This window comes from Hyaena hyaena, unplaced genomic scaffold (genome assembly GCF_003009895.1).
Source record: "Hyaena hyaena isolate Hyena2069 unplaced genomic scaffold, ASM300989v1 scaffold_37, whole genome shotgun sequence".
Taxonomy (NCBI): Eukaryota; Metazoa; Chordata; class Mammalia; order Carnivora; family Hyaenidae; genus Hyaena; species Hyaena hyaena.
The window spans coordinates 3,790,714-3,810,338 of record NW_024080669.1 but is presented as its reverse complement, the minus strand read 5'-3'; the positions used below and the strand labels follow the sequence as shown (position 1 = coordinate 3,810,338).

The window sequence follows — 19,625 nt, the reverse complement described above, 5'->3', positions numbered from 1 at the left end:
AGCCCTCTCCCTCATGCTAACGTCAGCACCTACTCACTAGATCCTCAGGTGAAGACTCCGTACCGTGAGGTTCTTATCAGAGAGCCCAACTCCTGCAGAAAATTCACCAGCGGCCATCCCATCCTTGAGGCCTCCACAAAGGAGCCCCAGACCACAGACTCCAGGAAGTATCCGCCTCTGGGGGCACACTCATTCCCGCCAAACTGTCCCCAGTTTAGGGTAAACTAGTAGGCAGAGCCAACCTGTGAGCCAAAAACCCCTCTTCCCCTCCACAACATCTCCCCCAGACACAAGCAGCAGGGCCAGGGCTTTGATCTGGAGACACGGAGAACACGGTGTGGGTGCTGACACGATGGAGGGGTGAGCTCGAGCGCAAGATGCCCTCCCAACTGCCTCAAGCCCGGCTGCCCTGACACAGCCTGGGACTCCAGGCACACCCCAGGCCACCCTCCCTGTCCTCCGTCCTTTCCCTCGGTGAGGCTCCGGCTCCCCTGCCCTGGGCTAAGCCCTCCTCCCCTCTGAACCTGACTTTCCTGAGCAGAATTCAGCCCCCTGAGTAGCAGGCAGAGTGCTCAGGAGCAGACCCCTCACCCCCACCCAAACTTCTGGAGGCAGCAACAAAGAGCAAAGTGGGGAACAATAGAGCACATACAAACCCACACACAATCACATATGTGTGCAAGTATGATTGCATGAAGTATACTTCATGTGTGCATATATCACATATGACATGCACGTATGCACATGGACAAGTGCATATATCATTAAATGTTTCAATTCATCATTTACTATGTGAAAGGTAGGTAACAGTGTTAGCCACATTTTATGAATGGAAAAAATGGGGTTCAGAGACCCTAAGTTATATGTCCAAGGTCACGCGGCTATTATATGATGGAAAAGAATATGAACCTAGGCGGTCTGTCTCTAAACTGCCTAAACCCTAAACTGTCCAGTACATGCTTTTTGAAGATTCCACCAAAGTGGGGCTGGGGTGGGGAGGAGATGGCTGGGGAGCTAAAATAGACGAAAACGTTCCTCTCCCCACTCTGCACGGGGAGGGTGCCGGCTGCCCAACCCAGGACAGAGTCACTCTTCCTCTCTTCTGCACCCCCAGGTAGGAGCGGGGCACCCCCAGGTGGGAGAGGGGCATCAGAGTCCTTGGTGGGGTAAAGCCAGCCCACCAGCACAGACTCCCTCATCCAGTGCTCCCTGCCCTCTCTGCCTTCCCATCCATGCTTAGAGTAGAGGGACTGAGCTAAGGCAGGGCAGGGAAACCCCCCTCCCACCGGCTAGTTCACATTTCCCCACCTGCAGAGCTGCTCCCATCCCCCTTCCCGCTGAGTCTGCACTGTTCAAAGTCACCTTGCAAGTGTCTCCCATGCCGGGAAGGCAGCCAGGGGGAGAGGAGCAGATGGGCGGCTGACATGGGCAGCATGTCTACAGCTAGCACGGGGGAGGGGGCAGGGGAGGCTGATGCCAACCTGGAGCCTGGAGTCTGGGGCTACAACCGGGGCTGAGGGAAGGGCCAGGGGTGAGCCCGTAACCCCAGGCTGTCCCTGGAACTGGGTGCATCTGGACCAATCTGCGGGTCTGCTGGGCCAGAGGTGGCACCTGACACCTGAAGAGGGTTTGATCTCATGCTTACAGCCACTTGAGAGCCACAATGTTCCCAGGAAGCAGAGCTTCATTCCAAAGGAAGCCTAACCAGTCATAACCCCTTTCCTTTCTTTCCTGGGAACCAAGAAAACAACTAGCAGCGGGAAGGAAGGAGGCCAGAGCCCACTGTCCCACCCATCCCCACCCTATGCATCCCTGGCCCCTGGCATTTGCCTCCTCTGGTTCTCTGCAGGGTGCAGCAGGACCCAGGAGAGCTGCCCTCAGATCTCTCCCTGCCACTCAATGACGAGGAAAAATCAGTCCACTTCTCTAAATAAAATGCATAAGACATAGTTGGTGCTCAACAGATGTCAGTTTCCTCTCCCTTGCCCTTCCCGCCACTTCCCACTGGAGGGAAGCCCGGGTGTCTTGCAGAGGCTGGGGGCAAAGAGCCTCTCTCCCTTCCTGGTGGCGGGGCCCACGGACTGGGGGGCAGCAGGTCCCCTTCCAGGCACAGCTCCCGGCTGGCAGTGGGGAGGAGGGGGCACTTGGGAAACTGATGAACTTCTACTGGAAATCCTGAAGAACACTGGGATGTTGATACTAGAGTGCTCTGGGATTTCATGAGTGCTGGGACCTTACAGGGATTCTGTCAGAAAGATACTGGGGCATGAGAAGAAAGCAGTAGGAGTGGCTGGGGACATCGTGGAAAGTTACCGGGAAACTCCGGGCTGTCCCAGGGAGCACAGGCACACGCATGGGCATTCCTAGGCACACTGGGATTTCAGAGGGCATCGTGCCCACTGGGGGCCTTTGGAGATAACGAGGCACTCCCCGTGGGACATGCATGGGTTCCACTAAGTGCTACAGTCTAGGCTGCCCTTCTCTTGAAAAGGGGCCTGGGTGGGTCAGGATGCAGCAGGACTACACCGCCCTGGAAGAGGGAGTAAGCCACCCTTTGAGCAGCAACCACCAGAGTGTGCTTTCCTCGTGTGGTGGCTGCCTCAGGAGAATGTGCAGCCTGGTTTGGAAAATCCCCCCTAGAGAGGGGAGCAGCTCCCTGCCGGGCATCAGTCCCCTCAAACTCAGCCTCCAGGCCCCACACCTGGCCCCAGGTGAAGGGCCATCCAGGGCGCAGGGGAGGCAGGACTGAGGCAGTAAGACTTGGTGGGGCTAAGAGGTGCCTCGCCAACAACAAAGTCTCCCGGCATACAACTGTGTCCCAGTCTCAGGAAGAGAAGTTTGGGGACTCACAGGCTAGACCTGCGACCTGTGAAAACGTCAGCTTCTTAGGCCTGGATGGCAACAGCTGCTAGGAAATCTGGACACCTTGGGGGAAAAGTGAAGGCTTGGATAGCCTACTCCTCTGTTCCCCGTCTTGTACCCGCTTTTCTGAGTCCTCCCCATCCTTCAAAACCAGCTCCACACCCGCGTCCTCCCCAGAAGCCTTCCCCATGTCCAGCAGCCCCTGCTCCTTTGAATGCAAGAGCTCTTCAGCAGGCCTTGACCTCTGCCTTGATCTGTGGTCTTCTCTGGACACGGAAGGCCCTCTCCCTGAGGCCCACGGTGATGGGGGGAGAGCAGCGAGACACATCAGCCGCCCCACCTTAGGCCTGGCCCCAGCCCGCCTGCTCCTGCCAAGGGCTCGGGGCCTGGCAGGGGGCCGCTGTGCTCCAGCTCGCAGGTAGGTTTTGTTAAGAGCATGCATCAGCTGCCGCCCTACTGTAGCAGACGCGGCCAGGATGGCTGCGTGCCCTGGAAAGCACCAGTGACGCTGCTGGGACAGAGGAGCTCGGACACTTCTGCCCCCAGCCTAGAGCAACAAAGTCAACCCGAGCCAAAGCCGCTGCTAAGCGTGCCCAGTCTGGAGGAAGCCTGCATGCAGGCTGGACACGGAGAAGGCCCCAGCTTGGTTCCTGTGTGTCCCCAGAGTCAGGAAAACCTAAACCCACAGTAAGCCCGAGCCCCCACGCAACCTCATGCACCTGTCTGCCCCTCACTCTCAGCTCTGTGGTGACGCTCCACGTGTCCCTTCACCGGACCTCAGGAATCTGCAGTGGCCGAACCAGGATATGCACCCCAGGCCCCTGCCCAGAGGCCTCCTCTCCATCGCCCCTGGCCCAGACCTGAGGCAGCAGCTGGTACAGGCCAGCAGAAAGCGGCAGAGAAGCCTCACGCTGCACCAGTCCTTCAGGTGCCCAGCCTGCCTCCCCCGCTGCCCCCCTTCCTCGTGCTCAGCCGGCCAGCCATGAGGAAGAGCAGGAGAGGGACGGAGCACCAGCACTACCAGCCCCGGTGCTGGCCGCCCACTCCTCTACCCTGGCAGCACTGAGCCCCATCATCAGGCACTAATTAAATCCCCCTAATGAGGAAATAAGGATGCAGGAGCCGGCTCCGCCGCGGCCTCCCCGGCCCACCGCCCTCGCCTCTCCATCGGACTTATCGCTCGTCACAGGATGTTTACAATAATTTTTAATTTGTGCAATTATTAATCACTTTTCTATCTGCCGCATTTGCATAATAATTAGTCATCTCACTGTTTGGCATGCCTGTGAATGACAGTGTTTTAAATTGAATTAAGATTTTAATATTCTATTTTCCTGCTTTCTTCCCCTCTCACACGCTAATCAAAGTCAGATTTGGCAGCAGGAGGGAGGGTGGGGAGGAGGCTGGCATGCACTGGACTTGGCCTGCTCCTCGCTCTGGAGAACTGAGCTGGGCGGAGGGGCAGGTCTGGAGAAGGCAACGGCAGCCGGCACCCCAAACCTGGTGCCCAAGCCGTGCCTAATGCAGTAGAGGGAGGCAATGAGTGAGGAGTGGGCAATGGGCAGTGGGGAAGGAGGGCATCAGACTCCCTCCGTGGCACCAGAGAGCAAGAAAAGCACTTTCATTTTCTGTCCAAACAGGCTACTCTTTGCAAGGGAAGTTGGAAAGCACATTATAGGCCGGTAATTGATCCCTGGTTACTAGTCTAGGCTAACTTTGATGGCTCAGGGTCCCCCAGGTAGAAAAGCAGCTGGAAAAGTCCAAAACCCATTGCCATTCTTTGGACGGACTGAGAAAACAAATCTCTGCAGCTGAGTGGGGCTCCCCTCCCCCACTCTAGAGCTACCTGCTCTCCACACACCAGCAGACCCTCTGCCCAGGCTGGGTGCTTCCCAGAAGCATGCCAGAGAGGGTGGGGTTCCAGGCAATAGGCTGGGGCACACTGGCCTCAGTCAGGAGCAGGGGTGGGTTCTCCTCTCTTACACCCCCAGGAATCAGGTTCCAGCCCCACCTCCTCACCACTAGGCTTGCCTCTCGTGTTGCCATGGTAATCCCTGTGGCTGCCGTGGATACCCACTGCTGCTCCAGAATTCTCTGCTTAGGCAGGGCAGCTCTGCCCACAGCCTACTTAGAATACCTCCCCTTTTACCATCACTGAGGCCAAAGGGTGGGGAGCTAGGGTATGGTCACCAACACATGGTCTGCAAAGTCAGATACCGCCTTTCCCTTAAGGTGAGTAGGGAGAGAAGATGGGGTACGGCAGCTGGTGAGAGCCAGCAGGAAGGACATCACAGGCAGGGGAGTGGGGGATCAGACTTCACTCAGCCACCAAGGCTCTCTCCAGGCCAGAGTCAAGGAAAGACCTCAGCCTACAGAAATCCCTCCCACAAGGAACAAGGTCTCCCAACTCTGCATGTAGGGGTCAATGGAGGGAAGACCTCTGGGTGGCGGGGGGAGGGGAGCGGAGACAGAAATGGGGTCTTGCTGTCAGAGTTTAGAGCTAGATGAGGAGAAAGGGCTGGAAGTTTCCAGGAAAGCCCTTTTCCTGCATAGGACTCCACAGCTGGTCTGCATTCTCCACCTGCAAGTTGGGCAGAGAAGATTCGAGGTATTCCTACAGCCGCCTCTGACACAGGGTGTCTCTGGGCTGACCCCATGAGCCCTCTTGCTAATTCACCTAGGCAGGCGCCAGCTACAGGAGCTGGTGGTACCACAAACCCACTTGCCCAGTCATTGTCTGAAGGGGCAGGACAAAAATTGCCAGGATTCAGGAGAGGCACAGTCTAATCCAGGAATTACAGGGAGCTTTTGAGAAACCAGGCTCCCAAGGGCTTTGGGCTCTGTCCCCAGCTCCACTAGAAGGAACACACAGCCTTCTTATTAGTTTGCAAATCAGGCCCAGATGAGCCCCGACTTCACTGTCTCCTACCTCATCAGCAGGGGACGCAGCCTTTACCACAAGGAGCCTTACCCACCACACCCAGCCTCTGCTCCCCGGCCTTTCCCTCCCACAACCCCTCAGTGGCAAAGGGAACTCTCCAGGCTCAGACCGGTACATGGAGCTGGTGTCACAGCAGCCTCTGCTGGCTGCCTTTGCCTTCCACACCTCACCTAAGGAGACAGGAAGGCCAGCAGCCCCTCAGAACTATGCTCACCATGAATTCCAGTTTACCAGGGACAGTCCTGGTTTACACCTGGTGTCTTGGCATAACTATTAATAGCACATGTGTGTGTGTGCATGTGCACGCACACACACACACACACTGTTCACTCTCAGAAGTGTCCTAGTTTAGACAAGAAAGTAAATGGTTTCTCTAATCACAGGCAAGTGTAGGGTCCCAGAGAGCCTGGGGAGAAAGCGGAGAAGCTGTGAGCATAGAGACAAGCAACCTTCTCTCAGTTGCCAAGCAGAGGTGAAGCTACTCCCTTTCAGTCAGCACCAAGAGCGAAAGTCAGAGCCCCTGTCCTAGGCCAGAGCACCGGCATCTCAACAATCTCCCTTGGGGACAGAAGGGATGCAGGTCTTTCCCAAGGCAAGGAGACATCTGACACAAGGAATAGTAAAAAGTAAGATAGAAGAGCCAGCTCAGCAAAAAGGTAGAAGACTGAGGGGAGTAAGACGCTATCTGTACATGTGTCCAGCAAATGGCAACAGGGAGCAGTGTGCATCGGACCATCCGCGTTGCAGCAGGACGGCCCATCCAGCTGGCTGCCCATGACTGCTCTGGGGTACATCCTCTAACCTTCTGAAAGGTCCAACTAGATTGCAGAGCCTCTCTCTCTTTACCCGCTTTCCCCCAGCTGACTCCCTAGCCTGAATTGCAAAATCAATACAGACATTTCGCAAGCTCCCATCCACAACCTAAGAGATGAGGAAGAGAAATTGGAACAGTCAGCCCCAAGGCTCCTGGATCCCTTCCTTGTGTGCAGTTACCTGATTGATGCAAGGCTCTTAGGGATCCCCCTTCTCTCCACTTATCTGAACTGTGATTCCTAAGCTCAGAAGTATAGAGACCACTGTGTTTCTTTGGAGGATGGGAATGCAGTTACAGATATTGGAGAATTTCTATGTCCTATCACTCAGCCAAGTTAATGTAAATTAACTGCAAAGTAATATACATCAGGAACAAGCAGTTATGCATTCTGAGGAATCAGCAGTAACAGTCCCCACCCCATTTCTCATTGTGGTTTTGATTTGCATTTCCCTGATCATTAGTGATATTGAGCATTTTTGTAATGTGTCTGTTGGCCATCTGTATGGCTTCTTTAGAAAAATGTCTACTCAGATCTTCTGCCCACTATTTTTTTTCTATTGAGTTGCATCAGTTCTTTATATACTTTGGATATTAACCCTTTCTCAGATATAAGGTTTGCAAAGGCAGGTGCCTTTTCACCTTACTGATGCTTTCCCCTGCTGGACAGATGCCATTTGGTTTGATGTTGTCCCGCTTATTTATTTTTGCTTTTGTTGCCTTTGCTTTTAAAGTTAGATCAAAAAATCATCGCCAAGACCTATGTGAAGGAGCTTATTCCCCATGTTTTCTCCAGATTTATGGTTTTAGGTCTTACATTCAAGTTTTTAATTCTTTTGAGTTAATTTTTATGATGGCATGAGGTAGTAGTCTAGTTTCATTCTTTTGCTTGTGGTTGTCCCGTTTTCCCACCACCAGTTATTGAACAGACTGTCCTTTCCTCATTGCATATTCTTGCCCCCATTATTGTAAGTTAATTGGCCATTTATATATATATGGATTTATCTCTGGGCTCTCTATTATGTTCCATTGATCTATGTGTCTCTTTTTATGTCAATACCATATTGTTTTGATTACTATAGCTTTGTGATATAGTTTGAAATCAGGGAGCATGATACCTGTGTGATCTTCTCTCTCAGGATTTGCTTCCACTATATGGAGTCTTTTGTGGCTCCATTCAAATTTTATGAGTTTATTCTGTTTCTGTGAAAAATGCCATTGGAATTTTGATAGGGATTGCACTGTGAATCCGTAGATTGGGGTAGTATGAATATTTTTACAATATTAATTCTTCTAATATGAATACAGAATATCTTTCCATTTATTTGTATCTTCTTCATTTTCTTTCATCAGTGTCTTACAGTTTTCAATGCACAGGTCTTTCATCTGCTTGGTTAAACTTATTCCTGGGTGCTTTATTCTCTCTGATGCAACTATAAATGGAATTATTTTCTTAACATCTTTCTGCTAGCTTCTTGTTAATGTATAGAAATGCAACAAATTTTTATACTTGATTTTTGTATCCTGTGACTTTACTGAATTTATCTATTAGTCTAACAGGGTTTTGGTAGAGTCTTTATGGTTTTATAAAATCATGTCATCTTCAAATAGTGATAGTTTTACTTCTTCCCTACCAATTTGGAATCCTTTTATTTGCTTTTCTTCTCTAACTGCTCTGGCAAATACTTCCAATACTAGCTTAATAAAAATAGTGAGAGTAGACTTCCTTGTCTTATTCCTCATCTTTGAGGAACAATTGCCTATGGGGTTGGCTGTGGGCTTGTCATATGTGGCCTTATTTTGTCAAAGTACATGGTATCTATCTATATCCACTTTGCTGAGTTTTTAATCATGAATGGATATTGAAATCTGTCAAATGCTTTTTATGTTTCTATTAGATAATCATAGGACTTTTATCCTTCATTTTGTTACTATATATCATGTTGATTTGTGGCTGTCAAACCATCCTTGCAATGATGGAATAAAACCACTTTATGACTTTGGTCATTGTGTGTAATTTTTTTAATGTATTGTTGAATTCAGTTTGGTAGTATTTTTTGGTATTTTAATGTATTGTTGAATTCAGTTTGGTAGTATTTTTTGGTATTTTAATGTATTGTTGAATTCAGTTTGGTAGTATTGTTGAGGATTATTTTCATCTATGTTCACCAGAGATAATGGTCTGTAAGTTTCTTTTCTTGCTGTGTCCTTGTCAGTTTTTGGTATCAGAGCAATGCTAGCCTTGTAAAATGAGTTGGGAGGTGTTCCCTCCTCTTCAATCAATTCATATTTTCTATTCATGATTTAGTCTTGGAGGTTTCTATGTTTCTAGAACTTACCACTTCTTCTAGGTTGTCCAATTTATTGATATATAATTGTTTGCATTAGGCTCTTACGATGCTTTGTATTTGTGGTATCAGTTGCAATGTCTTCTCTTTCATTTCTGGTTTTATTTATTTGAGCCCTCTCTTTTTTTTTTTCTTTTTGTGAACCTTGCTGAAAGGTTAGCAATTTTGTTTCTATCCAAAGAACCAGCTCTTAGTTTCACTGATCTTTTGCACTGTCTTTTTTGTCTCTATTCATTTTTTTCCTGATCTGTTATTTCCTTCCTTCTACTAACTTTGGGCTTCATTTGTTCTTTTTCTGGTTCCATAAGTGTAAAGTTAGATTGTTTGAGATTTTTGTTTCTTGAGGTAGGCATGCATCACTATGAACTTTCCTCTTAGAACTGCTTTTGCTGCATCCCCTAAATTTTGGTATGTTGTATTTTCCCATTTTCACTTGACTGAAGGTATGTTTTTATTTCTCCTTTGACTTCTTTGTTGACCCACTGGTTCAGTAGCATGTTGTTTAATCTCCCCATATTTGTGATCTTTCCAGTTTTCTTCTTGTAATTAATTTCTAGTTTCATACCATAGTGGTTAGAAAAGATCCTTGATAGTATTCCAACCTTCTTAAATTTATTATGATTTGTTTGGTGGCGTAACATATGATCTATCCTAGAGAATGTTCCATGTGCCCTTGAGAAAAACATGTATTCTGCTGCTTTGTGATAAGATGTTCTGTATATAACTATTAAATCTATCTGATCTAATATGTCATTTAAGGCCAATGTTTCCTTATTGATTTTCTGTCTAGACGATCTATCCATTGGTGTAAGTGGAGTATTAAAAGACCCCACTATTATTGTATTGCTGTCTATTTCTCCCTTTAGGTCTGTTACTATTTGTCTATGTATTTAGGTGATCCTATGCTGAGTACATAAATATTTACAAATGTTACATAAATAGGAAGTACTTAATTCAGCCATTTTGCCCATAGCAAGGAAGCCAGGGAAAATTCCACAAAGGAAACACTTGATCTAGGTCCTGAAGGATGAGTAAGGTCCTGCTTTGGGGAGAAAAAAACAGAATAGCAGAAGCAGCTTGGAAAAACACAGAGATCTGAACCAGTGGTGTTTGATCAGGGAAGTTAGAAGTCCAGAGACTCCAGGGAAGGGGTTGATAGGTCAGGTCACAAAGGACTTTGATAGAATGCTGAGGAGACTCAACACATCTTGTAGATAAAGACTTCCTCCTCAATCTGCCTCCCACATGACCCTGGAGCCATTCCTAGTCTCAGTCTCTCCATCAATACTGGGATAATCATACTTTCCTTACTCTGTTCCCATGGGAGCTACAAACTCCTTGTCACTGGGACTGGTTGGTTGGCAGAACCACTCCATGAATATCTGACACGAGGTCCATGTACTAATTAAGCATTCATCTAATGTTGCATCCATGACAATCAATTATTAGCCCTGCTAATTAGTGGCCTCCACTAAGAAGATTTTGGGAACAACTGGAAGGCAATGAACCAACTTTGGCCTACTCTTACCCAGAGTAACCACCTCAAGACTCATTCATTCATTCATTCATTCATTCATTCAGACAAAGAACATAGACTTTGGAAGCTCTGTGGTCTTTAGCTTCCTTGTCTACAAAATGGAAATATTAGCATCAAATTCATTGAGTTTTTATGCAATTAATGTATAGAGAAGGACTGGCCCATAGTGGCACTAAATAAAGAATAGCTATTAGTTCCCTTAGTCCAGGAGCTGAACCTTAGGAGAAGGAATGGGCCCAGCTAAGCCCCATTCCAGCCTCCTCCTCTCCTGTACCAAGAAAAACCAGGAAAAGTTTCATCATCCCATTACCTTACATGTTGAGAAAGTGTCAAAGAGCAAGACAGTGGGATTTCTAGGGGTTGAAGTTAACTATACTGGCCTAAAACGCCAATTGCACAAGTAGACACTGAGAGTAACGTGGCTCCATCTCCTCTCACAACACGTGTAAAGGAGCAGTGGGAACTTTTGACAATGGTTTTCTCACTGGGAATCAATGGCGGGATGTGATCACGATGGAAGCTAATTCAACCTTAAATGCAATGATTACAATATCTAGATGCAGGGAAGTAACAGTCCTATTATATCTGATCAGAATACCCTGCGCCTTAGGACCCAAGCTAGGGGCTGTACTTTAAAAGGGGCAGCAAACCAGGGTGACTTCAGAGAAGATAGTATGGGACTCAAAGTCATGGCTGAAGAAACTAGACAAAAGAAAGATGGGCCCAGCAGCTTTCTTATAAAGTCAACACAACTGTGACATTACTTCTCGATCATAAAGGAGGTGCCACAATTAGGGGGGAAATGTCTCGCTGTCGGCTACTCAAGCACAATGAATTCCAGAGACTGTTTCCTCAGTCCCTGCTTCAGGTTCATGTGATATTCCCCAACCCACACAGCATCTGCAGGATGGAAGGGATCAAGAATAGTTCCTCGAGTCTATTCAGTCTGTCTCTGGGCTTCATTTACGACTCTAGGACCCACCTTGAGGCCACCCTCAAAGGTTCACTGTGAACATGCCTCCAGACCCTGAGCACTGACCACCTCGGTCCTCTCCTGTGGTCCTTCATCCTTTTCCTCCCACCCCCTCCTCTCGTGTCAGCCTCTGGCTTGGCTGTCACGCTTCCTTCTGCTACTGGACTGGGGATGGACGGGAGGAAAGAGACTCTATGTGAAGTGTCGATAGACACAATTAGACCCTCTATGTATAAAGATTCATTTCCTATTCCCTTTTATGAAAAATTGTCTGCTTCCTTTCTGACATAAGTTTCAGTACAAAACTCTCCTATTACCTTAAACTTATGACTCCAGGAAGAAAAAGAAAAATTTATTCCAACACATTTAAAATGTTGTCAGGTAAAAGAGGGGTTATTAGTCTGTTTTTGTAAGCCCCGAGATGGAAAATTCAGACAAATGGTGAAGCCACAGGGGAACATTACTGCAAATAGCTAGAGTTGCCCGAGAATGGGCTACATACGTCCCCAGAAGTGGTGACAGGATAGAAAGTGAGAATGTTCAAACATGGGTAGGAATGGCACTTCCAGAAATGTGACTTGCCAGGGGACTCTGGCAGTGGAGTGGACATGAGAATCAGGTCTCTCGAAGATCCTAACGTTGATTCTTGGATTCATATAATTAGCAGTGTATTTCCACAGGACCAAAGGTTGGGTTAGCAGTTGAACTAGTCAACTGATGGAAAACACTTTTAAATTAATTGGTGTGGGGAAAGTGTCATGAATAGAAGTCCTTTATGGTACCCTCCACCTCTGAGATTCCTATTTTATGATTCCAGGTTGTGACAGAGTGTCAGCTACTGGGCAAATCCACACAGCCAACAGGATGCAGGTCAACCTTCTGTCTCAGGACAACTGGTGTGTGTGGGGGGGGATGAGGGTGGGGTGCAGAGATGAGAGCAGGAAACAACAGACATTTTCTAAAGGGCACAGGCACACACACATCTCCCACACACAGTGGAGATCCAGAATTGGATCTGAGAAATGGTGGCAGAGATAAGATCCAACAATCTTCAGATCTGACCAATTCCATAATCGCTCCCTCTCCTAGCTGGTGGTCCCAGGAAAACAGCCACTTTCACCTCCCCTCCCAAAACCAGTAGGGTGGCTTTCATATTCAATGAGGAGAGGGCCCTGGACACCAAACCTAAGACACCAAACCTCAGAACCAGTGCCAATCTGCCAAAGTATGGGCACTCACTCAGGAGCTGGGGACAGAGGGCAGGGCTGAGCAAGGGTGCTACTGCAATCACAGCCCAGAAGGCCACAGTGCCCACCTTCAGTCATCTCTGTGAGCTCTGTGACTGTGGCTGAGTGTCCTCTGGCCACCTCCTACCCAGCAACCCCCTTCTCAGTCCCCTACCTGTCCCCAAAGCTCCTGCTCTCTGTTTCTCTAACACAGGGTTGAGGGGCAGAAGACAGGACACTTCCTGTCCTCAGTACTGCTCTCACCCAGGGCAGCTCTGACCTTAATGGTTCAAGGGCAGACCTCCCCACAGAGTTCAGAGGCCTGCTCCCCGCCACAGCCTCCTGATATCAACCATTAGTAAAATGGCTCCTTGGCAGGTCCGTTCTCCATCCTGCAGGTCACCACACACTTGTCTGCCTCCTCCACTTCACATTGGCCAGTCCAGAATGTTCTTTCTTCGCCAGCCCAAAAGCTGCTTCTAACAGGGCAGCACCCCCTTCTCTCCCAATCTCCCACCTTTTAACCTAAAATGCTGAGTCTAAGTGCAGCCAGTGTAGAAGGCCACACTGCCTCCCTCTCCCTGAAAGAGCTGCTGGCAAATCCCTGTGGAGGGACTTACATAGGTCCGGTGGGCTATATCCCTACGGCTTTGAAGCAAGCGTGGGAACAAACCCCTGGCTCGGCTCTAACCCTCTTGTGCTCCTAGAGACTAATCTTTCCTCCACTCTTAGGAAACACAGACACAACTGTACCAAGCCCGGGGGTAAGGCACCTCCCTATCCAGCATTCGGCCCATCAATCGGTGAGTCCACCACTAACCGATGTCATCGTAAGCCACTTCTCTTGCAACCATCACTGCCTTCAAGGCCAAAAAAGGAAAAGGAAAAAAAAAAAAAAAAAGACCTTAAATGCTCATTTAAAATAACTGCTGTTGAAATGTCGTATGTCCTTAAATGCAGAGAAAGTAGTATACACACACCCACGTGCGTGCACACACACACAGACACACCCCCATCCTGCCCAGTTCTTACTGCTGGGGCCTCAAATAAACTCAGTTTGGGTCCTATCTGAATACCATGGCCACCAGCAACACCCCAGCTCTGCCCTCAGGGGGATGGGGTAGGGGTAACGGGTAAGGGGAGGCTGCCATAAGGGAAATGGGGAAGACTCACTGGAATAGGTCATTCACTACTCCTCCCCTGCTCTAGACACCCCCTCTCCTGGGGACAGAAGACCCGGCCCACTTGACCACCCTTCGTCAAATAGCACAGCCTTCAATCCCACCCAGCAAGACATGCTGGCTCTCCAAACCCAGCCAGGGAACAGCCGTCCTGGTGTTCAGGTAAGGTGGGGAGTGAGGTGAGAGTGGACCCAACAGGGACACGTGCTCTGATACAACAGAAACACTCTTGGGAATATCTTACTGTTCACATTTTAAGACGAGGTACTATTTATGAAGCACCTCCTACATGCCAGGTACCGTGCTACATACTTTATTTCAGATCCTTTCCAATAACCCAGGAGGTGAGTTTACAAATAGGGAAACTGGCTCAGAGAAGTTAGGGAACTTGCTAGAAAGTTAGCACCTGCCTACTCTTTGATGACCTCTCACTCTAAGAGACCCATCCCCCACTGACTTCCCCTATTAAGATGGAGGCCCCTATTAAGATTAAAAGGACCCCACTCTGGGGAAGCAGCAGCAGGCGGGTTGCTTTGCAGGAGTCAGAAGCCGCGGAGGAAATAGCCCCAGAAGATATTAAATACCGCCTGCAGCCCCTTCCCAAGGCTCCGCTGCAGCTGCAATCCCCAAGCTACTCCAGCCAGCACAGCAGGCCTCAGTGGCTCCCCTTCAGTACCACCTGTGGAGAATGTTACAAGCCCGGGAGGACCCAGCCTGTGACGGACCACGAGGAGAAGCCCTCCCATTCAGGTGAGACTGCCTGGTGGCGAGAAGGGTAACAGGACAGAGGAGTGGCACTACCTCACCCTTCTGCAGGGGGCACTCCCGTTCCCCAGGCTGATCCCACGGGTAGGAACCACCAGCCTAGGAGAATACAATAAGCAGTAAGGGCCCCAGCCCTGTCTCTTCAAGAGCCCTTTGGGCAACATTTGGCTACAAGGCCAGCAAGGAGCACTCTAGGAGGGGACCGGACCAGCCACCCATCCTAGCCTACCCGCCTTTAGACCAGTGGGCAGCCGGGAGTCCAGGCTTTCAAAGCTCTGGTGACCCAAAAAGGGGTGGGAGAATACTCTGGATTCCATACTAAGGATTCTTTAGTTCTGGTCTTGGGGAGACAACCCTGGAGGTCAGATTGGCGGAAGAGGGCAATGCTCTTCTTATATTTGGGTCTATTGTTCCCATTATAAAAGGTTTGGTTACATAGAACGAGCCGTGCAGGAGCCAAGGCTGGGGTCCAGGTCCCCACCTTTACTCTCAAGACTTCCCCTCTCAAGACTTTCCCACACAGAGGAGGCCCTCTGCACACTTTCTTGCCCCCTTCAGGTGACGACTATGTGACCCCTACTCATCAGATCTCCTTGCAGAGCCCTCTTCTCGGTCACTCCATGTTCCCAGTTCACATTCAGGGCAGAAAAATAGCACCGATAGTGCGTCCAGGCTTCACGGAGCACATCAGCCAATACCAGAGTGACTTCCAAGCCTCAGGGTGGAATCAAGTCCTCAAAACTGACCCAGACAAACGTAGCCAGGGGATCAAGTGAGTAACCAGAACTGTTGGCAAGCTGCAGGGTTGCCGTGGGGGAAAGGGGCCAGAGAAGGGTTCTACTGCCCAAGAGAAAGGTACAGATGGTCCCCAACTTATGATGGCTTCATTTACAACTTGTCAACTTTCTGATGGTGCGAAAGTGACGCATGTTCAGTAGAAACCGTCCTTCAAATTTTGAATCTGGATCTTTCCCCAGGCTAGAGTTATGCAGTACGGATCCTCTCTGGTGACGCTGAGCAGTGGCAGCGAGCTGCAACTCCCAGTCAGCCTCGCGGTCACGGGGGTCCCCTGACAACATTTCTGCACCCCCGCAGCCATTCTGGTCCACTTTCAGTACAGTATTCAGTATGTGACATGAGCACTTTCTTATAAAACAGGTTTTGTTGCCCAACTGTGAGCTAATGTGTTCCGAGCACATCTAAGGTGGGCCAGGCTAAGCTATGATGTTCAGCAGTTCAGATGCATCCAGTATATTTTCCACTTAAGAGATTTTTGGCTTACGACAGGTTTATGTAGAGGGACCCCCATCATAAGTCAAGCCAGATCTGTATTCATTTAGAACTCAGTCTTCTGTCCAATTCAGACTCATGGCTTTAGAAGGCCACAAAGCAAGGGACTAATTGCTTTAGAATCCTGGATCTCCAACGAGTTCAGATTTATTTCGTCCTCACCTAAGTTTTGGGCATGCTGTTCATAACTGGGTGTAAGTCTCCTCCCCTGTGTGTCTCTGAGAGACATGAGCTCTAACTGCAGGCCAGGAGGTAGAGCAGCCAGCCTTAGCCAGTCCTCACAAAATTACAGAAAATCAGGCATTCCCCTTGCCCATCCTTGTCCTGGCTTCCCCCCTATTAAAGCCTGCTTCCCTGGAGGGCCCAGAATGGACTTCTTCTTCCCTCTGATACATCCCTGAAAGGTTAGAAGGCTCAGGTCTAACGCAGAGGCAGGCATATGAGCATAGTGCCACACAGTGTTACTATGTCCTATTCCACAGTGTCCTGTGGCAATGTCCTATTCCACAGTAGTAGAGGATACCTTCACTGGGAAGTGAACAGGGATGCGAGCCTAGCAAAGAAGAAAGCTCTTTCCCCCCTCCCCCAACACACATACCTCCAAGCTCATCTCCCAAGACCAATTCTCTAAGCGAAGCCTCTAGCTGCCTAGCAAGGCATTCTAGAAATATTCTCCGTCGCCCTATCCTTTGGCTGCAGGTGCTGCATCCTCTCTGCTGGGTCTTAGCATGATAACTATGGAGTATGAAAAAGAAAGAGAGATAAAATAAATTAAAATTTTCTTTTCAGAGGATAAATAAGTGTATATTGACATTACCTGAAAACACTCTGTACAGTTTAGGCAGACACACATGAAAAGCAAAAACAGCATGTAGGTGGCCCGGCACCCCTCCCTCTAGAATGCCTGGATTGGCTCACAGGTAAAGGTCCTGACTTCTGGAGATGTTTTTACCCCATGCAGCAAATATATCCAGACTGTGCAGAAAGACGCTGCCTCTGGCTGGCAGCCTACTATGCAGCGGCATCCAAAGCGGAGATGGCTGAAGCAGGAGATGACCATCTTCGGTAGGAAGAGCATCGTCAAGTTTGATGGAGACACAGTGACCCAGGTAAAGTCCCCAAGCTCTCTGTCAAGAGGTAATCAGTATGAGGGTCCTAACAACTCCCTCAACCCTAGGAGGGTTACGGGGCTAGACAGGGAACAAAGGGAAAATTTTTCCCTACCAGGACACTAACCCTACTTGTCTTGAGAAATCCAAAAATTTTACTTTCCTGAATCTACAGCCATTTACAGACTATAATATTTGTCCCTGACCACAGAGGTGAGGTACGTATGCACTTAACATATGCTTGATACGTGGTAAGTACTTAACAAAAGATAGCAATTAAAATCATTATTATTTCCCCAGACATGCATTCCTCTCTTCCCAGATGTTTTATCTACCTCCTCCCAAATTCCTGGTAAAAAGAGTCAAGGGTAAATGCCTGTCTAGCACATTCAGGGTCTTCAAAGCCAAGTTACAAAATAAAACTACCAGCATGCAATTCTTCCAGGACTGCAGAACTCAGCCCCAAGAATGCGATGGACACCCTCACCACAGAGGCTATGAGCAGCCCCTGGTAAGAACTTCCGTTGTGGGCAGGGAACAGTCCTCTGGACTCCCCCTCCGCCTCTCACCTTGCTATCGGGGTGAGGGTGGGTGGGGGGAGAACTGTGGGGAAAGGAGTCTGATGTTTAAACCTTGGATCTGTCCCATCCTAGAGCAATTCTGAGCAAGTTAACCTCTCTGCACAAATGTGTCCTCCTCTGCCAAGAGAAAAAGAAAAGAAATCTTGCTTCCTAAGCACCAGACATTACATTTTTATCTGTGACTCCTTCTAACTCCTTAGCTGACACTGGGTACTGAGCATAACATGCAGGGAGGGGAAGATACACTCCTTCTTCAGCTGACTGCTTTCTGTCCCCTCAAAAGAGAGTGGGTTCACAGGCACCAACTCAGGATCAAACTACCACCAGGACCTCCTACATGCCCTTGTTTTCTGAAAGGTTGAACCTCTGTAAGCCCAAGGTCAACAGCATCAAACGGGAGCCAAACACAATTTCTCTACTGAGCGAAGGAAAACATTCAGGTAAAAAGGAAATTTGTCTTCCCAGATACAATAATGTTTGCATATGGAAAAAATAAAAATAAAAGCCAGCATCGTGGGGCAGACATAATTTAACTCCAGCCTGGCCTCATAATCTTTCTGCCTATTTTTACAGACCAGTCCAGCTGCCTGAAAGCCGCTTCCAGAAATACTTCTGACAACAAGACTCAAAATTCCAAAAGAGGTAATAATCAAGAGAAAGAAACCGCCCAAATAACCTATGCAAAAATGCATGGTTGGGGACCCACATCCTCCTAACCTTAAAACCGAGGTCCCACCATAACTATCTCACAGGGTGGACTCAGCTTTGCCACTGGGATTTCCTAGCCACAGCCTGACCCTAATCCAGCTCTCTGAAACTAACTGAGCCAGCGTCAGTAACATCTTTAGAAAGGACGGAGGCACTGTGAGTCGTAGAAGGTCAGTGTGTTCCAGGATTCCCGAGGGGAAAACAGGTCAGACTATTTCCCCCAAATGAATGAACGACAAAGCATCAAAACTTTTCTCAACTCAGTACCATCAATTAATTACATTCTATTTGAGCTACATCGTCTGTTCACTGGTGCTTTTTCTTTTCCTTTACATTCTCTGAGATTATAATTCACATACCATAAAATTCACCCTTTTAAAGTGTATAATCCAGTAGGTTTTAGTACTGCTCAGCTGCTTAGGTCTAAACTTCAGAGGGAAGAAAGTGGCACAGGAAAGGAAGGAGAACAAGAGGGTTGGTCTAAATTTGATTAAAACAAACAGACAAAAAATCGTCCACATAGAGAAAAGTATTCCAAAGCCTAAGGGAGAATCTGATCAAAATCTAAATACCAGGTCTCTCTCTTAAAAATACTTACCATGTTGAAAACAGGATTATGTTTCTGATTTTAAGGAAGGGATAAGAAATGGAAGAGGCAACTGAATTTAGACACCTCTATCCTTGAGAGATGCTAAAACACAGATAAGACCCAGGGGCCTCCTTTCCCTGGTCAGGAAAAGGCATATCACACTGCCCTCTAGTAGCCAGCTTAGGAAATGACAGCCAGCCGCCTGCTGGACAGACAGACTTGGAGGTCTCTGCCCTGGAGGATGGGCTGTGCTCACACACACAAAGGCAGAAAAATCAGAGGGACACGGAATTCATACATTTTCACCAATGCCTACTGAACACAGAACTCACCTACAATAGAAGCTATCTACTTCCCCTCTACCTCAGTCTCCACTTGAAAACAGATAGATTCCTTTGTTAAGGAAAAAAAAAATGTGGTTTAAGATTTCCAAAACATCTGAAGCCTGTCTTACTTAGTCCATTCAGGCTGCTATAACAAAAATACCCTATACTGGGGGGTGGGGGGGCTTAAACAACATACATTTATTTCTCACAGGTCTGGAGGCCTGGGGGTCCAAGATCAAGACACTAGCAGACTGACTTCGTGTCTGATGAGGGCTCGCTTCCTGGTTCAGAGGTCGGCTTCCCGCTGTGTCCTCACATGGCAGAAAGGACAAGGGGCTCTCTGGGGCTTCTCTTACAAGGGCACTAATGTCATTCATG

The 19,625-nt window shown here is 48.5% G+C and overlaps 1 protein-coding gene across 6 annotated transcripts; it reads left to right on the top strand.

Annotated features, from left to right (window-relative positions):
* The first annotated feature begins 4,081 nt into the window (after nt 1-4,081).
* Nucleotides 4,082-18,630, top strand: LOC120230010. 6 transcript variants are annotated; one of them, XM_039229364.1, is made up of 11 exons: nt 4,082-5,094; nt 5,416-5,470; nt 12,290-12,368; nt 13,431-13,501; nt 13,908-14,041; nt 14,419-14,629; nt 15,203-15,416; nt 16,896-17,043; nt 17,489-17,554; nt 17,923-18,064; nt 18,198-18,630. In XM_039229364.1, exons 1-11 carry the CDS (start codon nt 5,059-5,061, stop codon nt 18,338-18,340), a joined length of 1,299 nt encoding a protein of 432 aa, XP_039085295.1. In that variant the 5' UTR covers nt 4,082-5,058; the 3' UTR covers nt 18,341-18,630. The 6 variants fall into 6 exon arrangements, with proteins under 6 accessions (XP_039085295.1, XP_039085294.1, XP_039085296.1 ...); XM_039229363.1 differs by having other exon boundaries at nt 17,908-18,064; XM_039229365.1 differs by lacking the exon at nt 5,416-5,470 and having other exon boundaries at nt 17,908-18,064.
* The last annotated feature ends 995 nt before the right edge of the window (nt 18,631-19,625 follow it).